Source organism: Eleutherodactylus coqui, chromosome 8 (genome assembly GCF_035609145.1).
Source record: "Eleutherodactylus coqui strain aEleCoq1 chromosome 8, aEleCoq1.hap1, whole genome shotgun sequence".
NCBI lineage: Eukaryota > Metazoa > Chordata > Amphibia > Anura > Eleutherodactylidae > Eleutherodactylus > Eleutherodactylus coqui.
In genome coordinates, this window is record NC_089844.1 from 22,879,673 (window position 1) to 22,902,853 (window position 23,181).

General features: G+C 43.1%; 1 protein-coding gene across 1 annotated transcript in view; it reads left to right on the top strand.

The window, feature by feature from the left end:
* LMLN (leishmanolysin like peptidase) overlaps nucleotides 1-23,181 on the top strand; it is a 64,656-nt gene that overhangs the window by 9,067 nt on the left and 32,408 nt on the right. The window contains exons 3-5 of the mRNA XM_066575288.1: nucleotides 11,413-11,443; nucleotides 11,709-11,791; nucleotides 14,809-14,926. Coding sequence (XP_066431385.1) covers nucleotides 11,413-11,443; nucleotides 11,709-11,791; nucleotides 14,809-14,926 — 232 coding nt within the window. The remainder of the gene's footprint in view (nucleotides 1-11,412; nucleotides 11,444-11,708; nucleotides 11,792-14,808; nucleotides 14,927-23,181) is intronic.

Below are 23,181 nucleotides of genomic sequence, written 5' to 3' on the forward strand. Positions count from 1 at the left end.
TTTTTGTCAATGTCCAAAGTTTTTTACCACTGACTCATGCTGTCAGTATCTTTTCTTCTTTCTTCCACGGCTTGAGGGCCGCTGCCTTTGCTATGCTGTCAGCGAGGGTGTCGTCTCTCGCCTCTCCAGTGTAGGAATCGGTGCGAACTCTCAACTTTGTCAGGTAGAAGTAGGGCCTCCATGCGACTCTGCACCATTCTCAATTGGTTGTCCTGCTAAGGTAAAAAAACTGTCTGGCCTTCCATATTGGGCCGTAATCATGAGCTATGCCAAATGCATACCAGGAGTCAGTGTAAAGGGTTGCCGTCTTACCTCTCACCACTCTACTCGCCTCAGTGAGGGCCTTCAATTCCGCTTCTTGTACTGTGACATGCGGAGGCAGAGCTTCTGCTTCTAGGACATCTTGTTGTGTGACCACTGCATATCCGATGTGGAGTCATCAGTCCTCACCCTGGTACCATCTGCAAAAAGCTCAACATATGCATTATCAACAGAGGTTCTAGTTACTGTTTGCATACCTGCAGTTTCTTACTGAATTAGTACTAAATAATCGTGCTGATGTTCTATTTCACATGGCTCAGAATCTTGTTATCTTATTCCATTTATTTATTTTTTTTCAAACCCAATAGCTGATCTACAACACCTAGATCATCTATGACCCAGATCACCTCTGCCTCCCCCCTTTTGAACCGGAATACTCAATGGAAAAAGAGTAATTGCGTTCAAACTAGTAAACCAAGAGGCACAAGAACAAGCACTTTGTAGGTCAAGATGACATTGTATGCAGCGAAGTCTGAGCGAAAATATCCTTAAGATTTTTTTTTTTTTTCCTTTCAGGTCGCAGTTAGCATTTTTTACCACAAGGGGGCGCCACACAATTCAAATTTTACGTCACCCAGTGTAATAGTATTTCAGGGTATGGCCAGCGTTTAGCTTTTACTCTCCTGTCGGAATATAATTATAGCTTCAGTGTAAACTGACACTAGAATATACAAAAGACTTAAAGAAAAACTAAAGAATACGGATGAATTAACATCCTACTCTGGGCAATTCAGTCTCTCTTTCTTCACATAAAAAGTAAAATTACTTCACCAAATTGCATGAAAAAGTTTGCTGGGTGACTATAGGGAAATTATTTCATCTGTAGGAGCCTTCCGTAACATCATCTGTCTGAGTATCCATTGGAGAAGCGGGCAGTGGAAAACAGAGCCCCTGGGAACATGAGAGAGCGTCCCCTGTCATGTATTCCTGGTCTCTGCCCCCCATGCATCAACTCCAATCTTCCATGCACTATAAACCAGCTTAGTCATCTACTATGTCCCAAGCTGCATCTTCACAAAGGTTTGTTTCCCTGAACTTATCACACATCCAAAGTGGCCACATCTTGGAGCGTAACAAAGTCTGGTCAAACAAAACCTTACTTCAGACAATCATGATGTTAGCACTGGATACAGTGGCATTGGGGAATATAGGCCTCCCAAGTGCAGCAAAATGGCCACCAGAGGCAGAAAGGGGCGTGGCTACAGATCTCCCAGGTGAGGCAAAATGGCCGCTGGAGGAGCGGGCGGGGCCAGGGGCAGCAGCACTTCCAGGTGAGGCAAAATGGCCGCTGGAGGAGGAAGGGGCGGGGCCAGGTCCTGTCCCAGATGGGGAGGGACCGGAAGTAACATCACACACCCTGAAAGTGAGCACATGGGGGCGAAGTAACTTCAGGGTGGGGGCAGGCCTCACTACATTTACTGCAGAGTCACACTATGTGGGGTTGTAAACATTGCAAGCGCGGCCGCCATTACAGGGAGGGGCTGTAGTCAACACAAAGGCATTACATTGTTCATTAGCAATACACATACCCCACTACATGCTTTCCCCTCTTCAATCTCTTAACTACGTTATACCTCCTCCTAGCAATCTAAAAACACCTTTCTTTCTGCTGGGCTTCCTGCTCATCTTCTGAAAACTTTCTACAGCCTATCTTATCTGTCCATGACCTGACATTTCTTTCTGCAACTTTTCCTGGTCCTTTCCCATTGTTCAGTAAATTCTGCTCCCTTCCCTTCAGCAACCAGATCACAAGCTCTATGACCTTTGTCCTTGCTCACTTTGCTCCCCATTCTCTAAACAACCTGCGTCTATGCCTAACCTTCTCAATCTGCTCAACTCTATTCTATTCGATAATATTAAAGGAAAAAAGGCTGCTTTTGCGCTCGTCGGGATAAAAGATAAAAATAATGTAAATATATTAATTTTATTTACATAAACACGAGCAACGCGTTTCGACGAATATAATCGTCTTTTTCAAGCTCAGAAAAAACTTTACATACAAATATTACACAGCACGTTTATATATAGTACTACTTACACGCTCCATATGCTTTCAGACTGGCAATCAAGGTTGTTCCCTAGGGAAAGGAAGGAGGTGTCGGAAACACCCCTCCACTCCCACAATTACGTCACTGATAGTTTAATTCAAACTAACATCACATGGAACGCTATGAGCGTTCCATGTATTCACTAATAGAACTTTATTTAAAGCTGACCGGGAACACGATACGATCAGATTCACATTTAAATATATCGAGCCACACTTACTTATAGTGTACTAATATTACTATAAACTAAATAGTATTTAAAAAAACTCTCATTGTGCATCAATATTCTTATTACTTATAGAATAAAATTTATAATATGTATAAATATATATATAAAAATACATTAATATAACATCCATAACCATAATAAATTAATGCTTTATGAAGAGACCCTACGGAAACAAGTTATAATAATACAGTATTAATACATTAATAATAATTAATAATTAATAATTTAATAAAAGAAAAAATAAATGTGCTAAAAAAATTCTCTAAATTTTTTCTAATAATTCATTCAGTCCAAAGGGGGTTAATGTATTGAGACGATGGATCCAAAACATTTCTTTTTTTCTCAATATAGTAATAGATTTTATTTCGATCCTTTCCAATGCTGTAACTCTCATTAAAGACGAATCCCCTTTATGGACATCATAAAAATGCTTGGATAGGCTATGCACCCTTAAATTATTTTTTATATTCTGTCTATGATTACTGATCCGTTTTTTTAAACTATTAATGGTCCTACCTACTTATTTAAGTTCACAAGGACACTCTACTAAATAAATAATTTGTGTGGAACTACAGGTCAGATGTTGAGAAATCGGTATTTTTATTTTATTGTGATCTATATGGGTTTTTTTGTGTGAGATGACAGAACAACACTTGCATTTATTATGCATACATTTATAATTTCCCGGTTTTTTTAAATCTATTGCCACTAGTTTTTTCTTTTTCTTCTCAGGATCAGAAGGTGCTATTATATTTTGGATAGATGTATTTTTTCTAAATATTAACAAGGGGTTTTTTTCAAATTCATTCGTTAAAAAAGGATCATTCAGAACTATTGGCCAATGTTTTTTAAAAATACTCCTAATTGCCGCATGATCACTATTATATCTAGTAATAAAAGCTGGATTTTTAAAATTAGTCCTATTTTGTGTTTTATTAATCCTTTCTACTCTGTTTTTTTATTATCTAATTTATTATATGCATCCTCTATTATTTGTACTGGGTAGTTTTTTTCCTTAAAACGATTTTTTAAAACTAAGGCTTGCTCCTCATAGTCAGAATCCAATGTACAATTTCGTCTGATCCGCTGTAGTTGTCCATAAGGTACATAAGGTATGTTCTGTTTCCATTTTTTAGCATGACAACTTCTAAAATCTAAATACGAATTTTTATCAACTTTTTTAAAATTAGTCTTAGTAATAATTTTACTATTCTCATGTCTCAAAACTAAATCTAAAAATATTACATCATTATAACTAACTGTGCTAGTGAATTTCAGGTTAAAATTATTTTGATTAAGATTATTAATAAATTATTAAGATTATCTAAAGACCCATCCCATATGATTAAAATATCATCTATAAATCTTTTAAAAAATATAATATTAGGATCTAAAAAACGCACTTGTTCAAAATTACCCATATAAAGGTTTGCTATGGCTGGCGCGACTTTCGAGCCCATCGCTGTTCCAAGCGTTTGCAGATAAAATGTTTTTTTGTACAAAAAATAATTATTTTTTAAAATAAATTCAACTGCCTTTAATAAAAACTTTTTTTGATTAGGTGGCATAAGGGGGTCACTATCTAAAAAAATTTTTATAGCTAAAAGACCCAATTCGTGTGGAATGTTCGAATATAGTGACTCAACATCAAGGGTACAAAAAATATAGCTATCTTTCCAAGTAAAATTTCTAATCAATTCTAACAGGTGGCTCGTGTCCCGCAAATAGGCAGGGAGCGATAAAACATATTTTTGCAGAAGTCTATCAGCATATTCTGCAAGTCGACTAGTAATCGAATTCACACCGGCTATAATGGGTCTGCCCGGTGGATCGATTTGATTCTTGTGGACTTTAGGTAAATGATACATGAAAGGTGTATCCGGCTCTATAGATGTTATATATTTACCTTCATTTTTAGTCAGTCCGTTTTCTGTCACGCCTTCCTCTATTAAAATTTTTAAATTATTTTTTATCATATTAATGGGGTCTGTTTTTAAAATTTTATAAAAATTAGTATCATTTAAGATTTTTAGATTTATATTATCATAACGTATATAGTCCATAAGGACTATTCCCCCCCCCCTTTATCTGCTCGTTTGATCACTAAATCTGCATTACTCCGAAATCTCTTTAGAACCGATTTTTCTTTATAAGTTAAATTATCATTAGACGGTTTAAAATGATCAGTTTCACATAATTTAGTAAAATCACTAAGCATGTTATGATAAAAGGATTCTAAAAATGGGCCTTTTATCTCTATTGGGTAAAATTTACTTTTAGGTTTAAGATCCGTGGCGATGGGGTCACAAAAATTAAAATCTACCATAACTTCACTAGTGTTGTTTTTTTCATTAATAATAAAATATTTATTTAATGTAATTTTACGCAAAAATTGATTCAAATCAACGAATAATTCAAATAAATTAGATTTAGTAGTGGGACAAAAGGATAAACCTTTACTTAATAAATTAATTTAATCTTTTAAAAGGATATGACTAGATAAATTAAAAATGCCTAACGAGGCTGCTACTTCATTACTGTCGGGTTTTTTCTAGGTCTATTAATTATAATACTGATACATTTAAAAACAGTAAAATACATCAGAATATTAATACTTATCGAAGCAATAAAGTCCAAATGATAGCTCCATCCTCTAAATCTAGTGCCATTTATAAACAAAATGACCTTTTTAAAAAATCCACTTCTAGTCCGATGTCTTTGGAGAAGTTTGAAAAGACTTTTTTGAATCTTTCTCCTTGTTCCTCTCCACCGGATTTTACGTGTGTCAAATTGAGCACTACTGCAGTAGAGCCATTTGATCTCCCGACACGGACTACAGACTCTGTAAAATTAATATCCAGTTCAGCTCTCCCGAGTGCTAAAAAGATCCCTATGCATAATACTGACAGTGTCACATCAGCTAATAATTTGTCTTTAATCCCGATAGCTACATTAACCCCTTCGTCCCCTAATACTTTGATAACGGAGATTAACCCTAATAGTAGTTCCCAAAGTACCCCTTTTTTAGGGGCACGTCCAAAAACGAGTGTTTCACTTCCATTGAACCCCAAAATAGTTCCTATCAAAAAGAAAAAACCAATAAACATCACGACGCCACCAGTAACCCGCTCGAAAATAGTCCATTTTTTTCAACCGTCCATATTAAAAACACCAAAAAACACACTAGAAGGAGAGGTAAAAGGGGAGGGAAAAGATGTAATAATAAAAAACAAAAAAACGGTCTCGATTCGTGCACAGAAATCAGTAATAAAGTAGCAGCCTCGTTAGGCATTTTTAATTTATCTAGTCATATCCTTTTAAAAGATGAAATTAATTTATTAAGTAAAGGTTTATCCTTTTGTCCCACTACTAAATCTAATTTATTTGAATTATTCGTTGATTTGAATCAATTTTTGCGTAAAATTACATTAAATAAATATTTTATTATTAATGAAAAAAACAACACTAGTGAAGTTATGGTAGATTTTAATTTTTGTGACCCCATCGCCACGGATCTTAAACCTAAAAGTAAATTTTACCCAATAGAGATAAAAGGCCCATTTTTAGAATCCTTTTATCATAACATGCTTAGTGATTTTACTAAATTATGTGAAACTGATCATTTTAAACCGTCTAATGATAATTTAACTTATAAAGAAAAATCGGTTCTAAAGAGATTTCGGAGTAATGCAGATTTAGTGATCAAACGAGCAGATAAAGGGGGGGGGGGAATAGTCCTTATGGACTATATACGTTATGATAATATAAATCTAAAAATCTTAAATGATACTAATTTTTATAAAATTTTAAAAACAGACCCCATTAATATGATAAAAAATAATTTAAAAATTTTAATAGAGGAAGGCGTGACAGAAAACGGACTGACTAAAAATGAAGGTAAATATATAACATCTATAGAGCCGGATACACCTTTCATGTATCATTTACCTAAAGTCCACAAGAATCAAATCGATCCACCGGGCAGACCCATTATAGCCGGTGTGAATTCGATTACTAGTCGACTTGCAGAATATGCTGATAGACTTCTGCAAAAATATGTTTTATCGCTCCCTGCCTATTTGCGGGACACGAGCCACCTGTTAGAATTGATTAGAAATTTTACTTGGAAAGATAGCTATATTTTTTGTACCCTTGATGTTGAGTCACTATATTCGAACATTCCACACGAATTGGGTCTTTTAGCTATAAAAATTTTTTTAGATAGTGACCCCCTTATGCCACCTAATCAAAAAAAGTTTTAATTAAAGGCAGTTGAATTTATTTTAAAAAATATTTTTTTTACAAAAAAACATTTTATCTGCAAACGCTTGGAACAGCGATGGGCTCGAAAGTCGCGCCAGCCATAGCAAATCTTTATATGGGTAATTTTGAACAAGTGCGTTTTTTAGATCCTAATATTATATTTTTTAAAAGATTTATAGATGATATTTTAATCATATGGGATGGGTCTTTAGATAATCTTAATAATTTATTAATAATCTTAATCAAAATAATTTTAACCTGAAATTCACTAGCACAGTTAGTTATAATGATGTAATATTTTTAGATTTAGTTTTGAGACATGAGAATAGTAAAATTATTACTAAGACTAATTTTAAAAAAGTTGATAAAAATTCGTATTTAGATTTTAGAAGTTGTCATGCTAAAAAATGGAAACAGAACATACCTTATGTACCTTATGGACAACTACAGCGGATCAGACGAAATTGTACATTGGATTCTGACTATGAGGAGCAAGCCTTAGTTTTAAAAAATCGTTTTAAGGAAAAAAACTACCAAGTACAAATAATAGAGGATGCATATAATAAATTAGATAATAAAAAAACAGAGTAGAAAGGATTAATAAAACACAAAATAGGACTAATTTTAAAAATCCAGCTTTTATTACTAGATATAATAGTGATCATGCGGCAATTAGGAGTATTTTTAAAAAACATTGGCCAATAGTTCTGAATGATCCTTTTTTAACGAATGAATTTGAAAAAAACCCCTTGTTAATATTTAGAAAAAATACATCTATCCAAAATATAATAGCACCTTCTGATCCTGAGAAGAAAAAGAAAAAACTAGTGGCAATAGATTTAAAAAAACCGGGAAATTATAAATGTATGCATAATAAATGCAAGTGTTGTTCTGTCATCTCACACAAAAAAACCCATATAGATCACAATAAAATAAAAATACCGATTTCTCAACATCTGACCTGTAGTTCCACACAAATTATTTATTTAGTAGAGTGTCCTTGTGAACTTAAATACGTAGGTAGGACCATTAATAGTTTAAAAAAACGGATCAGTAATCATAGACAGAATATAAAAAATAATTTAAGGGTGCATAGCCTATCCAAGCATTTTTATGATGTCCATAAAGGGGATTCGTCTTTAATGAGAGTTACAGCATTGGAAAGGATCGAAATAAAATCTATTACTATATTGAGAAAAAAAGAAATGTTTTGGATCCATCGTCTCAATACATTAACCCCCTTTGGACTGAATGAATTATTAGAAAAAATTTAGAGAATTTTTTTAGCACATTTATTTTTTCTTTTATTAAATTATTAATTATTAATTATTATTAATGTATTAATACTGTATTATTATAACTTGTTTCCGTAGGGTCTCTTCATAAAGCATAAATTTATTATGGTTATGGATGTTATATTAATGTATTTTTATATATATATTTATACATATTATAAATTTTATTCTATAAGTAATAAGAATATTGATGCACAATGAGAGTTTTTTTAAATACTATTTCGTTTATAGTAATATTAGTACACTATAAGTAAGTGTGGCTCGATATATTTAAATGTGAATCTGATCGTATCGTGTTCCCGGTCGGCTTTAAATAAAGTTCTATTAGTGAATACATGGTGATGTTAGTTTGAATTAAACTATCAGTGACGTAATTGTGGGAGTGGAGGGGTGTTTCCGACACCTCCTTCCTTTCCCTAGGGAACAACCTTGATTGCCAGTCTGAAAGCATATGGAGCGTGTAAGTAGTACTATATATAAACGTGCTGTGTAATATTTGTATGTAAAGTTTTTTCTGAGCTTGAAAAAGACGATTATATTCGTCGAAACGCGTTGCTCGTGTTTATGTAAATAAAATTAATATATTTACATTATTTTTATCTTTTATCCCGACGAGCGCAAAAGCAGCCTTTTTTCCTTTAATATTGCCGTCTATCAAGCGCCGGACAGGTGCTTGTATGCTGTATATACTTTTGCTGCTCTCCGTCGTGCTGCGGATGTGGGAAAAAAAGAACCTGTACAAGGCTATTCCGGACATCGGTGCCGACGGGGTTTATCAGGCTGATTTCCCCGTCAGGCACCAGGTGAGTTAATATTGGCTCATTAATATTTTATTGCCTTTTTTTCACCTGGCGCGTCTCTGATTTATTCTCTATTCTATTCGAAGTTTCTATTCATTCTATTCGAAGACACAGTAGTGTTTCTCTTGTAAAATCTGCTTTCTTCAAATCCTTCCAATATAACCTCTCTTTCCCACTCAGATTACAATGCACATTAATTCTACAAAACACAGGGAAAGACAAAGTAAACAGAAAGGGTTAATTGGAAAAAGCTTTCAGTTCACTCTTATCAGCAACCCTCCCCCCAACAATAAACACTGCACATTCTTTCTATAATACCAAACAGAGGGGATTACTGGAGAATAACCACAACGGCTCAAGGTATTTATCTCATCTACCTTTATAACAACCAACCTCTACTAGTAATCCGTCTGGACAGGACATTTTAGCTATACACAGAGACTGACAATTATTTTCAATGACCAAGAGTTTCTGGAGCCAGCCGTCACAAAGCACGGCTATACCTTTCCACATATGAGAACATAACACGCTCAATCATAAAGGTAAGTATACGTATCCTAAATCTTCCTAACCTCACACTAGTTTACCTAGGAGCACGTGTCACTGGCGTGTTCCCTCAGACTTAAACAGCCGAGTCCGCCCTCCCGACACATTAACCCTCACAGAATTTATCTCTTGGTCTTGTATACACAGTGTTTAACCGTCTCAGACACAACAGCATACAAAATACCCCTAGACAGGTAACATGGTGATTTTTCGAGTGGACAGACCTGTCTTTCAGTGAAGGTCCAGTCTGGATCAGATACAGGCAGATTTAGCAGTCAGAACCCAGATCACATCGGTAGATTTACATAAAGCAATCTTACCGTGCTCTGTAGATTTTCGGGCCCCTGAGTTCTGCGTGCCATCTGCCGATCTCTGTATGTTCCAGGCTGTGACCTCACAGATCCACTCGCCCAACCAAGGACGACACTGTTCTGGATTATGATTTTCTCCAGCAGGCTTTGGGGTATTTTGCCGCTTCCGAATTGTACACAAGCTATCAGCCTCATATCCAAAATGGCTCTCTGCCCAGAAACAGCCAGACAGGACCTTTTATTGTACAGACACACAATGGGCGTGCAACAGGTTACATCAGTAACATATAGGATTCTCATTTGTCGGATCATATAGAATCCCCCCTCCTTCCTGCCCACCTTCTCTCAAGTCCAATGTATAAGCAAGTCTTTGTCTCACAAACATGTGCTCGAACCTGAAAGTGAAAGTAGATATCTCTTTGTTGAAGAAGATCCTGTGTGGGGGATGGGGAGGACTGGGAAAACACTCAAGATGAACACATAAGCAGTAACATAACACTGTGATTTAACTCTTTCCTTATGCAGCAGAGTTTCACATTAGGCTGAAGTCACAAAACACACATAATACGTCTAGTGCAAATCGATAGACATTTTATACTAATTAATTATGTCTATCACAGGACATGAAAGGAAACTTTAAAAAGAAAACGTTTTTAGTGTATAAAAATGGAAAAACATAAACTACATACAATATATGTACCTCCAAAGTCATTAAAAATACAACTTGTCCTGCAAAAAAAAAAAAACAAGCCCTCATGTGTTGACGAACAAATTAAAAAGTTATGGCTCTAGGCATGCAATGATTAAAAAAAACAACTGAAAAATGAGTTAATCAGGTACAAACAGGCTTAGATACTAAGTGGTTAAAGGGGCACTTAGGATTCGAAAAATGGAGCCGGGTCAGGAAAGCCAAAATTAGCTGCAGGAAGAAGGGGTTTGGAGTTCCCAAATATATGTTCATAAGCAAATTACTGAGCAAAACCAGAGTCACGCAATCCCCGTCCCTGCTGAGCCCCCTAATCACACGTTGCTCTATACGTTACACCCCTGGCGACGTACGATTGTCCGTGCTCGTTCTCTTAGATCTCCTTCGATGGCGCAATCATTTATTATGATGCACAGAAGGGTTAAATTGTGCTAAAGTGAAAGCCTCCATCCCTGTACGGTCATCTGGAGGACGGTGAAGGTCACGTACAGAGAAGTGATTGTCATTATGCGTGTTACATATAGGATCCCTCGGATGCATCATAATGACCCCACCCGATGATGCGCCTGCAGGGGTCCTCCTCATCCATCGGTGTGCACCGACACGGATGTAAATGGCAGACATGAATGTTGTGGGGTCATATGTGTCAGCAGCACATGGCCTCCATTATAGTACATGGCAGGCATCATAGCGTCTGTGCTCCGAAGCCTCAGAAGATGGGGACCTGCCGGCAAAGACCGGAAGCGCCAATGAGCAGGAAACGTCCTGTTAATCCGGCGCGGCTCTGTGCTCGCCTCACGACAGGTGATGAGGCTTCTTTTCAACATCAGAGGCTGGTAATAATGACCTATGCGATGTAAGATACTGACGAGACTTTCTCCTTGTGTTTGCAGCCTGGTCCCAGCGAGGAGGAAACTTGTCAAAGTGAGTATTATCCTTCCTCGTGTGCAGAGCGCCAGAGGTGGCGGTGGAGTAAAGTGTCTGAAAGATGAACTTTCCCCAAAATCTTTGGCTCCTCTTAAAAGAAGTTTGGATGCTGATTGTATAGTTGGGGGCTGTGCGCTCTGTCTGTAGCCGGACACACATTGCTGCAGTTGCTGAGTACAGTGTGGCGGCACTAACCGAACCCTCCTCGTGCGCTGCGCAGTGACATTGTTGGGGTAAGTGACCTTCTTTATCTGTTTCGCAGAATAAGCTTTTCCCTCAAGCAATTTCCTATTTAGAGAAGACGTTCCAAGTGCGCCGACCGAGTGGCTCCATATTACTGAGCAGGTAGGTGCTAACCTTTTGTATTCCGTGTGTTATGGAGCACATACATGTCATATACACCGAAAGGCCCCTTTATTAGACCCCCATCTAGTCGCACAGTGGACCAACTTTGGCCTTCAGATCTGCAGCAGCTCATCGTGGCATGGATTCCACTAGATGATGAAATGGTTCTGCAGGTATATCGGCCCCTCTGGACAGGAAGCATCTTGTAGTTGCTGCACATTAAATGGAGGTGCTGACAGGAAGGGGTCATCGATTCATGCTGCTTACGCCAAATTTTACCCCTCCCATTAGCACAGTGCAACAGAAATCTGGATCCATCTGACCAGATGCCATTTTCTCACTGTTCAGTCACCCAAATTTTGTTTTCTTTTGCCCGCTGGAGTCTTGTTTTTGTTCTATTTCTATTAGACGCAATGGCGCAGGAACTGGTCGTCTGCTGTTATAGCCCGTTCATGCTAGGGAACGACATGGTGCGCTTTGGGATGTGGGTCATTCCGTGACAGTTCAACCAACGCTCCCGGTCGACCATCTCAGATTTCAATGAGACTTTGCAGAAAGATAGACCCTGACTCTAAACTAAGATAGCCAGAATATTAGGCTTCACAGTGCTTTGGTTCACGAGCTACAGGTCTTAATCTAGGGGGTTGTCATGTGATTACAGCGCGCAACCTGAAAAAAGGGGCGATTTCAATCCATTGCCAAGCCAGTTCTAATGACTCTAGAGCAATGAAACTTCACACACTAGGAGAACTTTTGGTGCTGAATCCAGCTAAGCTACTCAGACTGCCCCTCTTATCATCATTCTGCCACCATCGCATGTCAAAGTAGCTGAAAAATTCTATAGTGCAAAATAAAACTCATATTTTAAGCAGTAATAACTCATAATCAATGCAATCCAACTCAGGTATGAATTTATCAATGTGTACTCCATAGAAATGTTTCTCATTATTCACATTATGGACCCAAAAGGATGCATAGCTCTTAAGATACAATTAGTCAAAAATGGCAAAAAACACTTTTTTTTGCTAATTTTTCCCTTTTTCAAAGGTGAAAATCGGAATGTATTCCATTTTTTTTTCCATTTTTGTTCTATTTGGAAGAGAATTTTTTGCTTTACAAGATTCGATGTTTTTCATTTTGTTCCCAGACCTTCTAGATGGGAAAATATCAATGCCTGTGAAGGTCCTATGCACTCGCGGAGGTCAAATAATAAAATAAGTGTAAGTTTTGCATAAATGTATAATTAGTTTAGAAATCATGAGAAGGTAAATTATTTTTGGAATGAGACAACTTTTTGTGCTCAAGAAACTTATGTGATCAAAAATTGCATGGCGAGTTCAGGTGAGCCCCAAGCTTTGGCCTAAGATGGTCAGAATATCATTGGGTGTTGCATAATGATTGTGGTATATTACAGTGATCACTGGGCTTATTTAGCATCTATCCATATTGGATACTAAGATTATCTAAGGCTAGCATTTGTGTAATAATAAATAACTAGTTCTGAACTCGCCATGCAATTTTTGATCACATAACTAGTTATTTATTACACAAATGCTAGCCTTAGATAATCTTAGTATCCAATATGGATAGATGCTAAATAAGCCCAGTGATCACTGTAATATACCACAATCGTTATGCAACACCCAATGATATTCTGACCATCTTAGGCCAAAGCTTGGGGCTCACCTGAACTCGCCATGCAATTTTGGATCACATAAGTTTCTTGAGCACAAAAAGTTGTCTCATTCCAAAAATAATTTACCTTCTCATGATTTCTAAACTAATTATACATCCATGCAATCTTACACTTATTTTATTATTTGACCTCCGCGAGTGCATAGGACCTTCACAGGCATTGATATTTTCCCATCTAGAAGGTCTGGGAACAAAATGAAAAACATCGAATCTTGTAGAGCAAAAAATTCTCTTCCAAATAGAACAAAAATGAAAAAAAAAAATGGAGTACATTCCGATTTTCGCCTTTGAAAAAGGGAAAAATTAGCAAAAAAAAGTGTGTTTTGCCATTTTTGACTCATTGTATCTTAAGAGCTATGCATCCTTTTGGGTCCATAATGTGAATAATGAGAAACATTTCTATGGAGTCCACATTGATAAATTCATAGCTGAGTTGGATTGCATTGATTATGAGTTATTACTGCTTAAAATATGAGTTTTATTTTGCGCGATAGAATTTTTCAGTTACTTTGACATGCAATGGTGGCAGAATGATGATAAGAGGGGCAGTCTGAGGAGCTTAGCTGGATTCAGCACCAAAAGTTCTCCTAGTGTGTGAAGTTTCATTGCTCTAGAGTCATTAGAACTGGCTTGGCAATGGATTGAAATCGCCCCTTTTTTCAGGTTGCGCGCTGTAATCACATGACAACCCCCTAGATTAAGACCTGCAGCTCGTGAACCAAAGCACTTTGAAGCATAATATTCTGGCTATCTTAGTTTATTGTCAGGGTCTATATTTGTGCAAAGTCTCATTGAAATCTGAGATGGTCGACCGGGAGCGTTGGTTGAAGTGACACGGAATGACCCATGTGATAGTTGGAGCACCAGTGTTGTATTCAGCTGCTCTTGACCGTGCAGCGCCTGATGGTCCTCTGACCCCTTTCTGTGATGAGTTATTGTCCACAGGGTTCCCCTTCGCTGAATATTTTTCCTTGATCACGCCCTTCTCTGTATACTTTCTACACTGCTGCATGAGAAAACCTCACACAGTTGGCAATGAAGTCCTGGCTAGTCTAGCACTGATGACTCGGCCTCGTTGGAAGAGGCTCGGATCGCTGGATTTCTCCATCTAATGTGGATTCACACTGAAACTGATCCACGGAAAACTTGTCACGTGATTTTATGCTCCGGGGTCGCAGGAAGGATTTCCATATAGGAAAGCGCCGATTTGTGAGAGGGCCGAGGCTGTAATAAAGGGGCCATCAGTGTACATATACATGTATGCGCATGTTCTACGTCTTCTGCTGATCATTCATAGACATCTATTCTGTTTATTCTGATAGACAATGTGCAAAGAATCAGTATGTGAGGAGAAGTTCCGACTCTCAGAGATACTGTCACGAGGGCTGCGCCGAGCAAACGCGCTGCGGTCCGGTGATCGTCCCAGAGGAACACCTCCAGGTATGTCCTATCCTATATCTCCCGCAGCTGGTTCATTTATTTCTTCTGTTTGTTAGGCCTAATTCACACGGCCTGGCCCTTCTTCTTTTTTCTTAACCTTCCAAGTTATGTCACAATTTTGTAAACTCTTAGTTGTATCATGAACCTGTATTACTCTGCACTAGAGATGAGCGAGCACCAAAATGCTCAGGTGCTCGTTGCTCGAGTCGAGCTTTCCGCGATGCTCGAGGGTTCGTTTTGAATAACGAACCCCATTGAAGTCAATTGGCGACTCGAGCATTTTTGTATATCGCCGATCCTCGCTAAGGTTTTCATTTGTGCAAATCTTCAAAACCTACGAAAGTGATGGAAACGACACAGATACGGATAGGGCAGGCGAGGGGCAACATGCTGGGCTGCATCTCAGTTTCCCAGTTCCCACTACTAAGCCACAATAGCGGCGAGCTCTACAGCCCCAACCTGGCGCAGTTGCATTTTCCCCGGGACATAGGCCTCGGCCAACAGCTTCAGCAATCGTAGGCAGGAAGTGGACTTTCACTGCACCCAGGACATAGGCCTCGGCACAAACCCTGAGCAATCACAGCATGGGTGGGTCCCAGGAAGCCACCGACGGTACATTAATAAATCCCATTGCAGTGCCCCCGATAACTGAGCTAACGTGAGATCAAATACAGGTTGGCTTCGGCCCACACTCCATGCCCTAGTCAGAGGAAATTAGGAGGGCGCTTCAGCCGGAAACCAATAAAGTAAAATAAGAAGGGTGGGTAAACCGGTAAACTTGTGTGACTTACCCGGTGATAAGTGAGGACCTGCGATGGCCTCACTATCACCTCCAAATCCAGGCGAGCCTATAGAAATTGTATATATACTCCAGTGTATATATAGATGGGTGGTGGGAATTCGTTGCGCCAATCCAGGGGGGCTAGGTCCGGAGAGCTGCTGATGATGGTGGGTGCTATTGGCAAATAGTACCCACTATGGATGAACGAAAAAAATATTGCACTTAAAGCGCAAAAAATACACCAGCGCTACTTACAGAGATCTGTAAAAGCACAAAGAATCCACCAAGTAGTGATAACAGGAAAGGATTCTTTATTAGGACACACGGGTCCTCCTAGTGCAACGCATTTCGTCTATACAGACTTTATCAAGCACAAAAATAATGTATAATGTACACAAAGGCATAGTATAAAGCACACACAAAGACATCACCTTATATACACATGTATCACTGGGAACTAATGGTACATGAAAGTGAAAGTACCTGCTCCTGTTGCCAGCGTGGCGGCGGCCATGTTGGGGGGGGGGGGGGGTTAGGTCACATGTCTCCGTAAAGGGTCACGTGGGTAGAACGGGGGTGACGACAGAGGTGTCATCAGGAAGGGGGCGGGCTGTTGGTATAGCGCTGCCTATTGGGAATTCAAAACAGGATTTTTGAATTTCAAAATTGGATGTGCCGGAACAGGGAAGGGTTGGGTGAATTATGGGGTTATTATGATGAGCGGTGTGGCCGCTGAATGCAGCGTGAATGACGTATGGGTCACGCGCTGTATAAGGGGGAGGGGGGGGGGAAGAGCGGGGGAGCTGGAGGCAACGGGATCCAGATGACGTGATGGTCACATGTTTTGAGACCGGTGCGTGCCTATTGGAACGCAGCGTTACGTAGTGTAGAACAAGTGACGAAACCGTCACATGTGGGGGGGGCGGCACCTAAAGATGCCGGCTGTTAACGAGGGGGGGCGTGGTTGGGTGACGTAATGGTCACTTGTCTGGGGCTAGAGTGTAGCCCTTAGAACGTGGTTTCGTAATAGAGATGAGTAACGGACTCGTCATAGGTACTTGGCGGGACCTAGAGGCGCCAGTGTCCTGAGACCCCTGTTATAGTGACTATACCAAAAGTGGACCGTAAAAGTGGAGTACATAAATATAAATATAGATTATATAACCCATGTACAAACAATATATTGTAGAAACAACATATGGGAACTAAGAGGTGGTGAAACCCCTTGTGACAGGGTAACTTTATATGCCTGTAACGGTCTGGCTATATTTAGATAGACCCATAGAGGTACATAAATGTATGAATAGGGGAAGGTGGCTATAAAATAGATGAAATTATGGATAGGAGCTTAAATTTAGTTATGGATCAAACAAATAAGCGCTACACGGATAAGAATAAGCGCTATAAGAAAAAATCTTTAGGTGCCGCCCCCCACATGTGACGGTTTCGTCACTTGTTCTACACTACGTAACGCTGCGTTCCAATAGGCACGCACCGGTCTCAAAACGTGACCATCACGTCATCTGGATCCCGTTGCCTCCAGCTCCCCCCCCCTCCCCCTTATACAGCGCGTGACCCATACGTCATTCACGCTGCATTCAGCGGCCACACCGCTCATCATAATAACCCCATAATTCACCCAACCCTTCCCTGTTCCGGCACATCCAATTTTGAAATTCAAAAATCCTGTTTTGAATTCCCAATAGGCAGCGCTATACCAACAGCCCGCCCCCTTCCTGATGACACCTCTGTCGTCACCCCGTTCTACCCACGTGACCCTTTACGGAGACGTGACCTAAACCCCCCCCCCCCCCCCCCCCCCAACATGGCCGCCGCCACGCTGGCAACAGGAGCAGGTACTTTCACTTTCATGTACCATTAGTTCCCAGTGATACATGTGTATATAAGGTGATGTCTTTGTGTGTGCTTTATACTATGCCTTTGTGTACATTATACATTATTTTTGTGCTTGATAAAGTCTGTATAGACGAAACGCGTTGCACTAGGAGGACCCGTGTGTCCTAATAAAGAATCCTTTCCTGTTATCACTACTTGGTGGATTCTTTGTGCTTTTACAGATCTCTGTAAGTAGCACTGGTGTATTTTTTGCGCTTTAAGTGCAATATTTTTTTCGTCCATGCCCTAGTCAGTCTGGGTTTTTTTAGGGCCAGATACGTAGAACACCGCGATGGGAAAACTTAGTGCACCCATACTATGCACAGACCCCTGTAATATTCCTGTAGCAAAGGTATTAGCTGACCCCACCAACAGTTATGTTGCAGAAGTCTAGGGAGACACCAGTAACATTTCTGTAGTTATAGTATAGACAGACCCTAGTAACCTTTCCGTAGCAGCAGTAGAGGCAGAGCCCAGTATTACTAACATTTCAGTAGTAAAAGTATAGGCAGACCCCTGTAACATTTGTGTAGCAGCAGTATAGGCAGACCCCTGTAACGTTTGTGTAGCAGCAGTATAGGCAGACCCCGGTAACGTTTGTGTAGCAGCAGTATAGGCAGACCCCGGTAACGTTTGTGTAGCAGCAGGCTAGGCAGACCCCGGTAACGTTTGTGTAGCAGCAGGCTAGGCAGACCCCGGTAACGTTTGTGTAGCAGCAGGCTAGGCAGACCCCGGTAACGTTTGTGTAGCAGCAGGCTAGGCAGACCCCGGTAACGTTTGTGTAGCAGCAGGCTAGGCAGACCCCGGTAACGTTTGTGTAGCAGCAGGCTAGGCAGACCCCGGTAACGTTTGTGTAGCAGCAGGCTAGGCAGACCCCGGTAACGTTTGTGTAGCAGCAGGCTAGGCAGACCCCGGTAACGTTTGTGTAGCAGCAGGCTAGGCAGACCCCGGTAACGTTTGTGTAGCAGCAGGCTAGGCAGACCCCGGTAACGTTTGTGTAGCAGCAGGCTAGGCAGACCCGGTAACGTTTGTGTAGCAGCAGGCTAGGCAGACCCCGGTAACGTTTGTGTAGCAGCAGGCTAGGCAGACCCCGGTAACGTTTGTGTAGCAGCAGGCTAGGCAGACCCCGGTAACGTTTGTGTAGCAGCAGGCTAGGCAGACCCCGGTAACGTTTGTGTAGCAGCAGGCTAGGCAGACCCCGGTAACGTTTGTGTAGCAGCAGGCTAGGCAGACCCCGGTAACGTTTGTGTAGCAGCAGGCTAGGCAGACCCCGGTAACGTTTGTGTAGCAGCAGGCTAGGCAGACCCCGGTAACGTTTGTGTAGCAGCAGGCTAGGCAGACCCCGGTAACGTTTGTGTAGCAGCAGGCTAGGCAGACCCCGGTAACGTTTGTGTAGCAGCAGGCTAGGCAGACCCCGGTAACGTTTGTGTAGCAGCAGGCTAGGCAGACCCCGGTAACGTTTGTGTAGCAGCAGGCTAGGCAGACCCCGGTAACGTTTGTGTAGCAGCAGGCTAGGCAGACCCCGGTAACGTTTGTGTAGCAGCAGGCTAGGCAGACCCCGGTAACGTTTGTGTAGCAGCAGGCTAGGCAGACCCCGGTAACGTTTGTGTAGCAGCAGGCTAGGCAGACCCCGGTAACGTTTGTGTAGCAGCAGGCTAGGCAGACCCCGGTAACGTTTGTGTAGCAGCAGGCTAGGCAGACCCCGGTAACGTTTGTGTAGCAGCAGGCTAGGCAGACCCCGGTAACGTTTGTGTAGCAGCAGGCTAGGCAGACCCCGGTAACGTTTGTGTAGCAGCAGGCTAGGCAGACCCCGGTAACGTTTGTGTAGCAGCAGGCTAGGCAGACCCCGGTAACGTTTGTGTAGCAGCAGGCTAGGCAGACCCCGGTAACGTTTGTGTAGCAGCAGGCTAGGCAGACCCCGGTAACGTTTGTGTAGCAGCAGGCTAGGCAGACCCCGGTAACGTTTGTGTAGCAGCAGGCTAGGCAGACCCCGGTAACGTTTGTGTAGCAGCAGGCTAGGCAGACCCCGGTAACGTTTGTGTAGCAGCAGGCTAGGCAGACCCCGGTAACGTTTGTGTAGCAGCAGGCTAGGCAGACCCCGGTAACGTTTGTGTAGCAGCAGGCTAGGCAGACCCCGGTAACGTTTGTGTAGCAGCAGGCTAGGCAGACCCCGGTAACGTTTGTGTAGCAGCAGGCTAGGCAGACCCCGGTAACGTTTGTGTAGCAGCAGGCTAGGCAGACCCCGGTAACGTTTGTGTAGCAGCAGGCTAGGCAGACCCCGGTAACGTTTGTGTAGCAGCAGGCTAGGCAGACCCCGGTAACGTTTGTGTAGCAGCAGGCTAGGCAGACCCCGGTAACGTTTGTGTAGCAGCAGGCTAGGCAGACCCCGGTAACGTTTGTGTAGCAGCAGGCTAGGCAGACCCCGGTAACGTTTGTGTAGCAGCAGGCTAGGCAGACCCCGGTAACGTTTGTGTAGCAGCAGGCTAGGCAGACCCCGGTAACGTTTGTGTAGCAGCAGGCTAGGCAGACCCCGGTAACGTTTGTGTAGCAGCAGGCTAGGCAGACCCCGGTAACGTTTGTGTAGCAGCAGGCTAGGCAGACCCCGGTAACGTTTGTGTAGCAGCAGGCTAGGCAGACCCCGGTAACGTTTGTGTAGCAGCAGGCTAGGCAGACCCCGGTAACGTTTGTGTAGCAGCAGGCTAGGCAGACCCCGGTAACGTTTGTGTAGCAGCAGGCTAGGCAGACCCCGGTAACGTTTGTGTAGCAGCAGGCTAGGCAGACCCCGGTAACGTTTGTGTAGCAGCAGGCTAGGCAGACCCCGGTAACGTTTGTGTAGCAGCAGGCTAGGCAGACCCCGGTAACGTTTGTGTAGCAGCAGGCTAGGCAGACCCCGGTAACGTTTGTGTAGCAGCAGGCTAGGCAGACCCCGGTAACGTTTGTGTAGCAGCAGGCTAGGCAGACCCCGGTAACGTTTGTGTAGCAGCAGGCTAGGCAGACCCCGGTAACGTTTGTGTAGCAGCAGGCTAGGCAGACCCCGGTAACGTTTGTGTAGCAGCAGGCTAGGCAGACCCCGGTAACGTTTGTGTAGCAGCAGGCTAGGCAGACCCCGGTAACGTTTGTGTAGCAGCAGGCTAGGCAGACCCCGGTAACGTTTGTGTAGCAGCAGGCTAGGCAGACCCCGGTAACGTTTGTGTAGCAGCAGGCTAGGCAGACCCCGGTAACGTTTGTGTAGCAGCAGGATAGGCAGACCCCGGTAACGTTTGTGTAGCAGCAGGATAGGCAGACCCCGGTAACGTTTGTGTAGCAGCAGGATAGGCAGACCCCGGTAACGTTTGTGTAGCAGCAGGATAGGCAGACCCGGTAACGTTTGTGTAGCTGAAGGATAGGCAGACCCCGGTAACGTTTGTGTAGCTGAAGGATAGGCAGACCCCGGTAACGTTTGTGAAGCTGAAGGATAGGCAGACCCCGGTAACGTTTCTGAAGCTGAAGGATAGGCAGACCCCGGTAACGTTTCTGAAGCTGAAGGATAGGCAGACCCCGGTAACGTTTCTGAAGCTGAAGGATAGGCAGACCCCGGTAACGTTTCTGAAGCTGAAGGATAGGCAGACCCCGGTAACGTTTCTGAAGCTGAAGGATAGGCAGACCCCGGTAACGTTTCTGAAGCTGAAGGATAGGCAGACCCCGGTAACGTTTCTGAAGCTGAAGGATAGGCAGACCCCGGTAACGTTTCTGAAGCTGAAGGATAGGCAGACCCCGGTAACGTTTCTGAAGCTGAAGGATAGGCAGACCCCGGTAACGTTTCTGCAGCAGCAGGATAGGCAGACCCCGGTAACGTTTCTGCAGCAGCAGGATAGGCAGACCCCGGTAACGTTTCTGAAGCTGAAGGATAGGCAGACCCCGGTAACGTTTCTGCAGCAGCAGGATAGGCAGACCCCGGTAACGTTTCTGCAGCAGCAGGATAGGCAGACCCCGGTAACGTTTCTGCAGCAGCAGGATAGGCAGACCCCGGTAACGTTTCTGCAGCAGCAGGATAGGCAGACCCCGGTAACGTTTCTGCAGCAGCAGGATAGGCAGACCCCGGTAACGTTTCTGCAGCAGCAGGATAGGCAGACCCCGGTAACGTTTCTGCAGCAGCAGGATAGGCAGACCCCGGTAACGTTTCTGCAGCAGCAGGATAGGCAGACCCCGGTAACGTTTCTGCAGCAGCAGGATAGGCAGACCCCGGTAACGTTTCTGCAGCAGCAGGATAGGCAGACCCCGGTAACGTTTCTGCAGCAGCAGGATAGGCAGACCCCGGTAACGTTTCTGCAGCAGCAGGATAGGCAGACCCCGGTAACGTTTCTGCAGCAGCAGGATAGGCAGACCCCGGTAACGTTTCTGCAGCAGCAGGATAGGCAGACCCCGGTAACGTTTCTGCAGCAGCAGGATAGGCAGACCCCGGTAACGTTTCTGCAGCAGCAGGATAGGCAGACCCCGGTAACGTTTCTGCAGCAGCAGGATAGGCAGACCCCGGTAACGTTTCTGCAGCAGCAGGATAGGCAGACCCCGGTAACGTTTCTGCAGCAGCAGGATAGGCAGACCCCGGTAACGTTTCTGCAGCAGCAGGATAGGCAGACCCCGGTAACGTTTCTGCAGCAGCAGGATAGGCAGACCCCGGTAACGTTTCTGCAGCAGCAGGATAGGCAGACCCCGGTAACGTTTCTGCAGCAGCAGGATAGGCAGACCCCGGTAACGTTTCTGCAGCAGCAGGATAGGCAGACCCCGGTAACGTTTCTGCAGCAGCAGGATAGGCAGACCCCGGTAACGTTTCTGCAGCAGCAGGATAGGCAGACCCCGGTAACGTTTCTGCAGCAGCAGGATAGGCAGACCCCGGTAACGTTTCTGCAGCAGCAGGATAGGCAGACCCCGGTAACGTTTCTGCAGCAGCAGGATAGGCAGACCCCGGTAACGTTTCTGCAGCAGCAGGATAGGCAGACCCCGGTAACGTTTCTGCAGCAGCAGGATAGGCAGACCCCGGTAACGTTTCTGCAGCAGCAGGATAGGCAGACCCCGGTAACGTTTCTGCAGCAGCAGGATAGGCAGACCCCGGTAACGTTTCTGCAGCTGAAGGATAGGCAGACCCCGGTAACGTTTCTGCAGCAGCAGGATAGGCAGACCCCGGTAACGTTTCTGCAGCTGAAGGATAGGCAGACCCCGGTAACGTTTCTGCAGCTGAAGGATAGGCAGACCCCGGTAACGTTTCTGCAGCTGAAGGATAGGCAGACCCCGGTAACGTTTCTGCAGCTGAAGGATAGGCAGACCCCGGTAACGTTTCTGCAGCTGAAGGATAGGCAGACCCCGGTAACGTTTCTGCAGCTGAAGGATAGGCAGACCCCGGTAACGTTTCTGCAGCTGAAGGATAGGCAGACCCCGGTAACGTTTCTGCAGCTGAAGGATAGGCAGACCCCGGTAACGTTTCTGCAGCTGAAGGATAGGCAGACCCCGGTAACGTTTCTGCAGCTGAAGGATAGGCAGACCCCGGTAACGTTTCTGCAGCTGAAGGATAGGCAGACCCCGGTAACGTTTCTGCAGCTGAAGG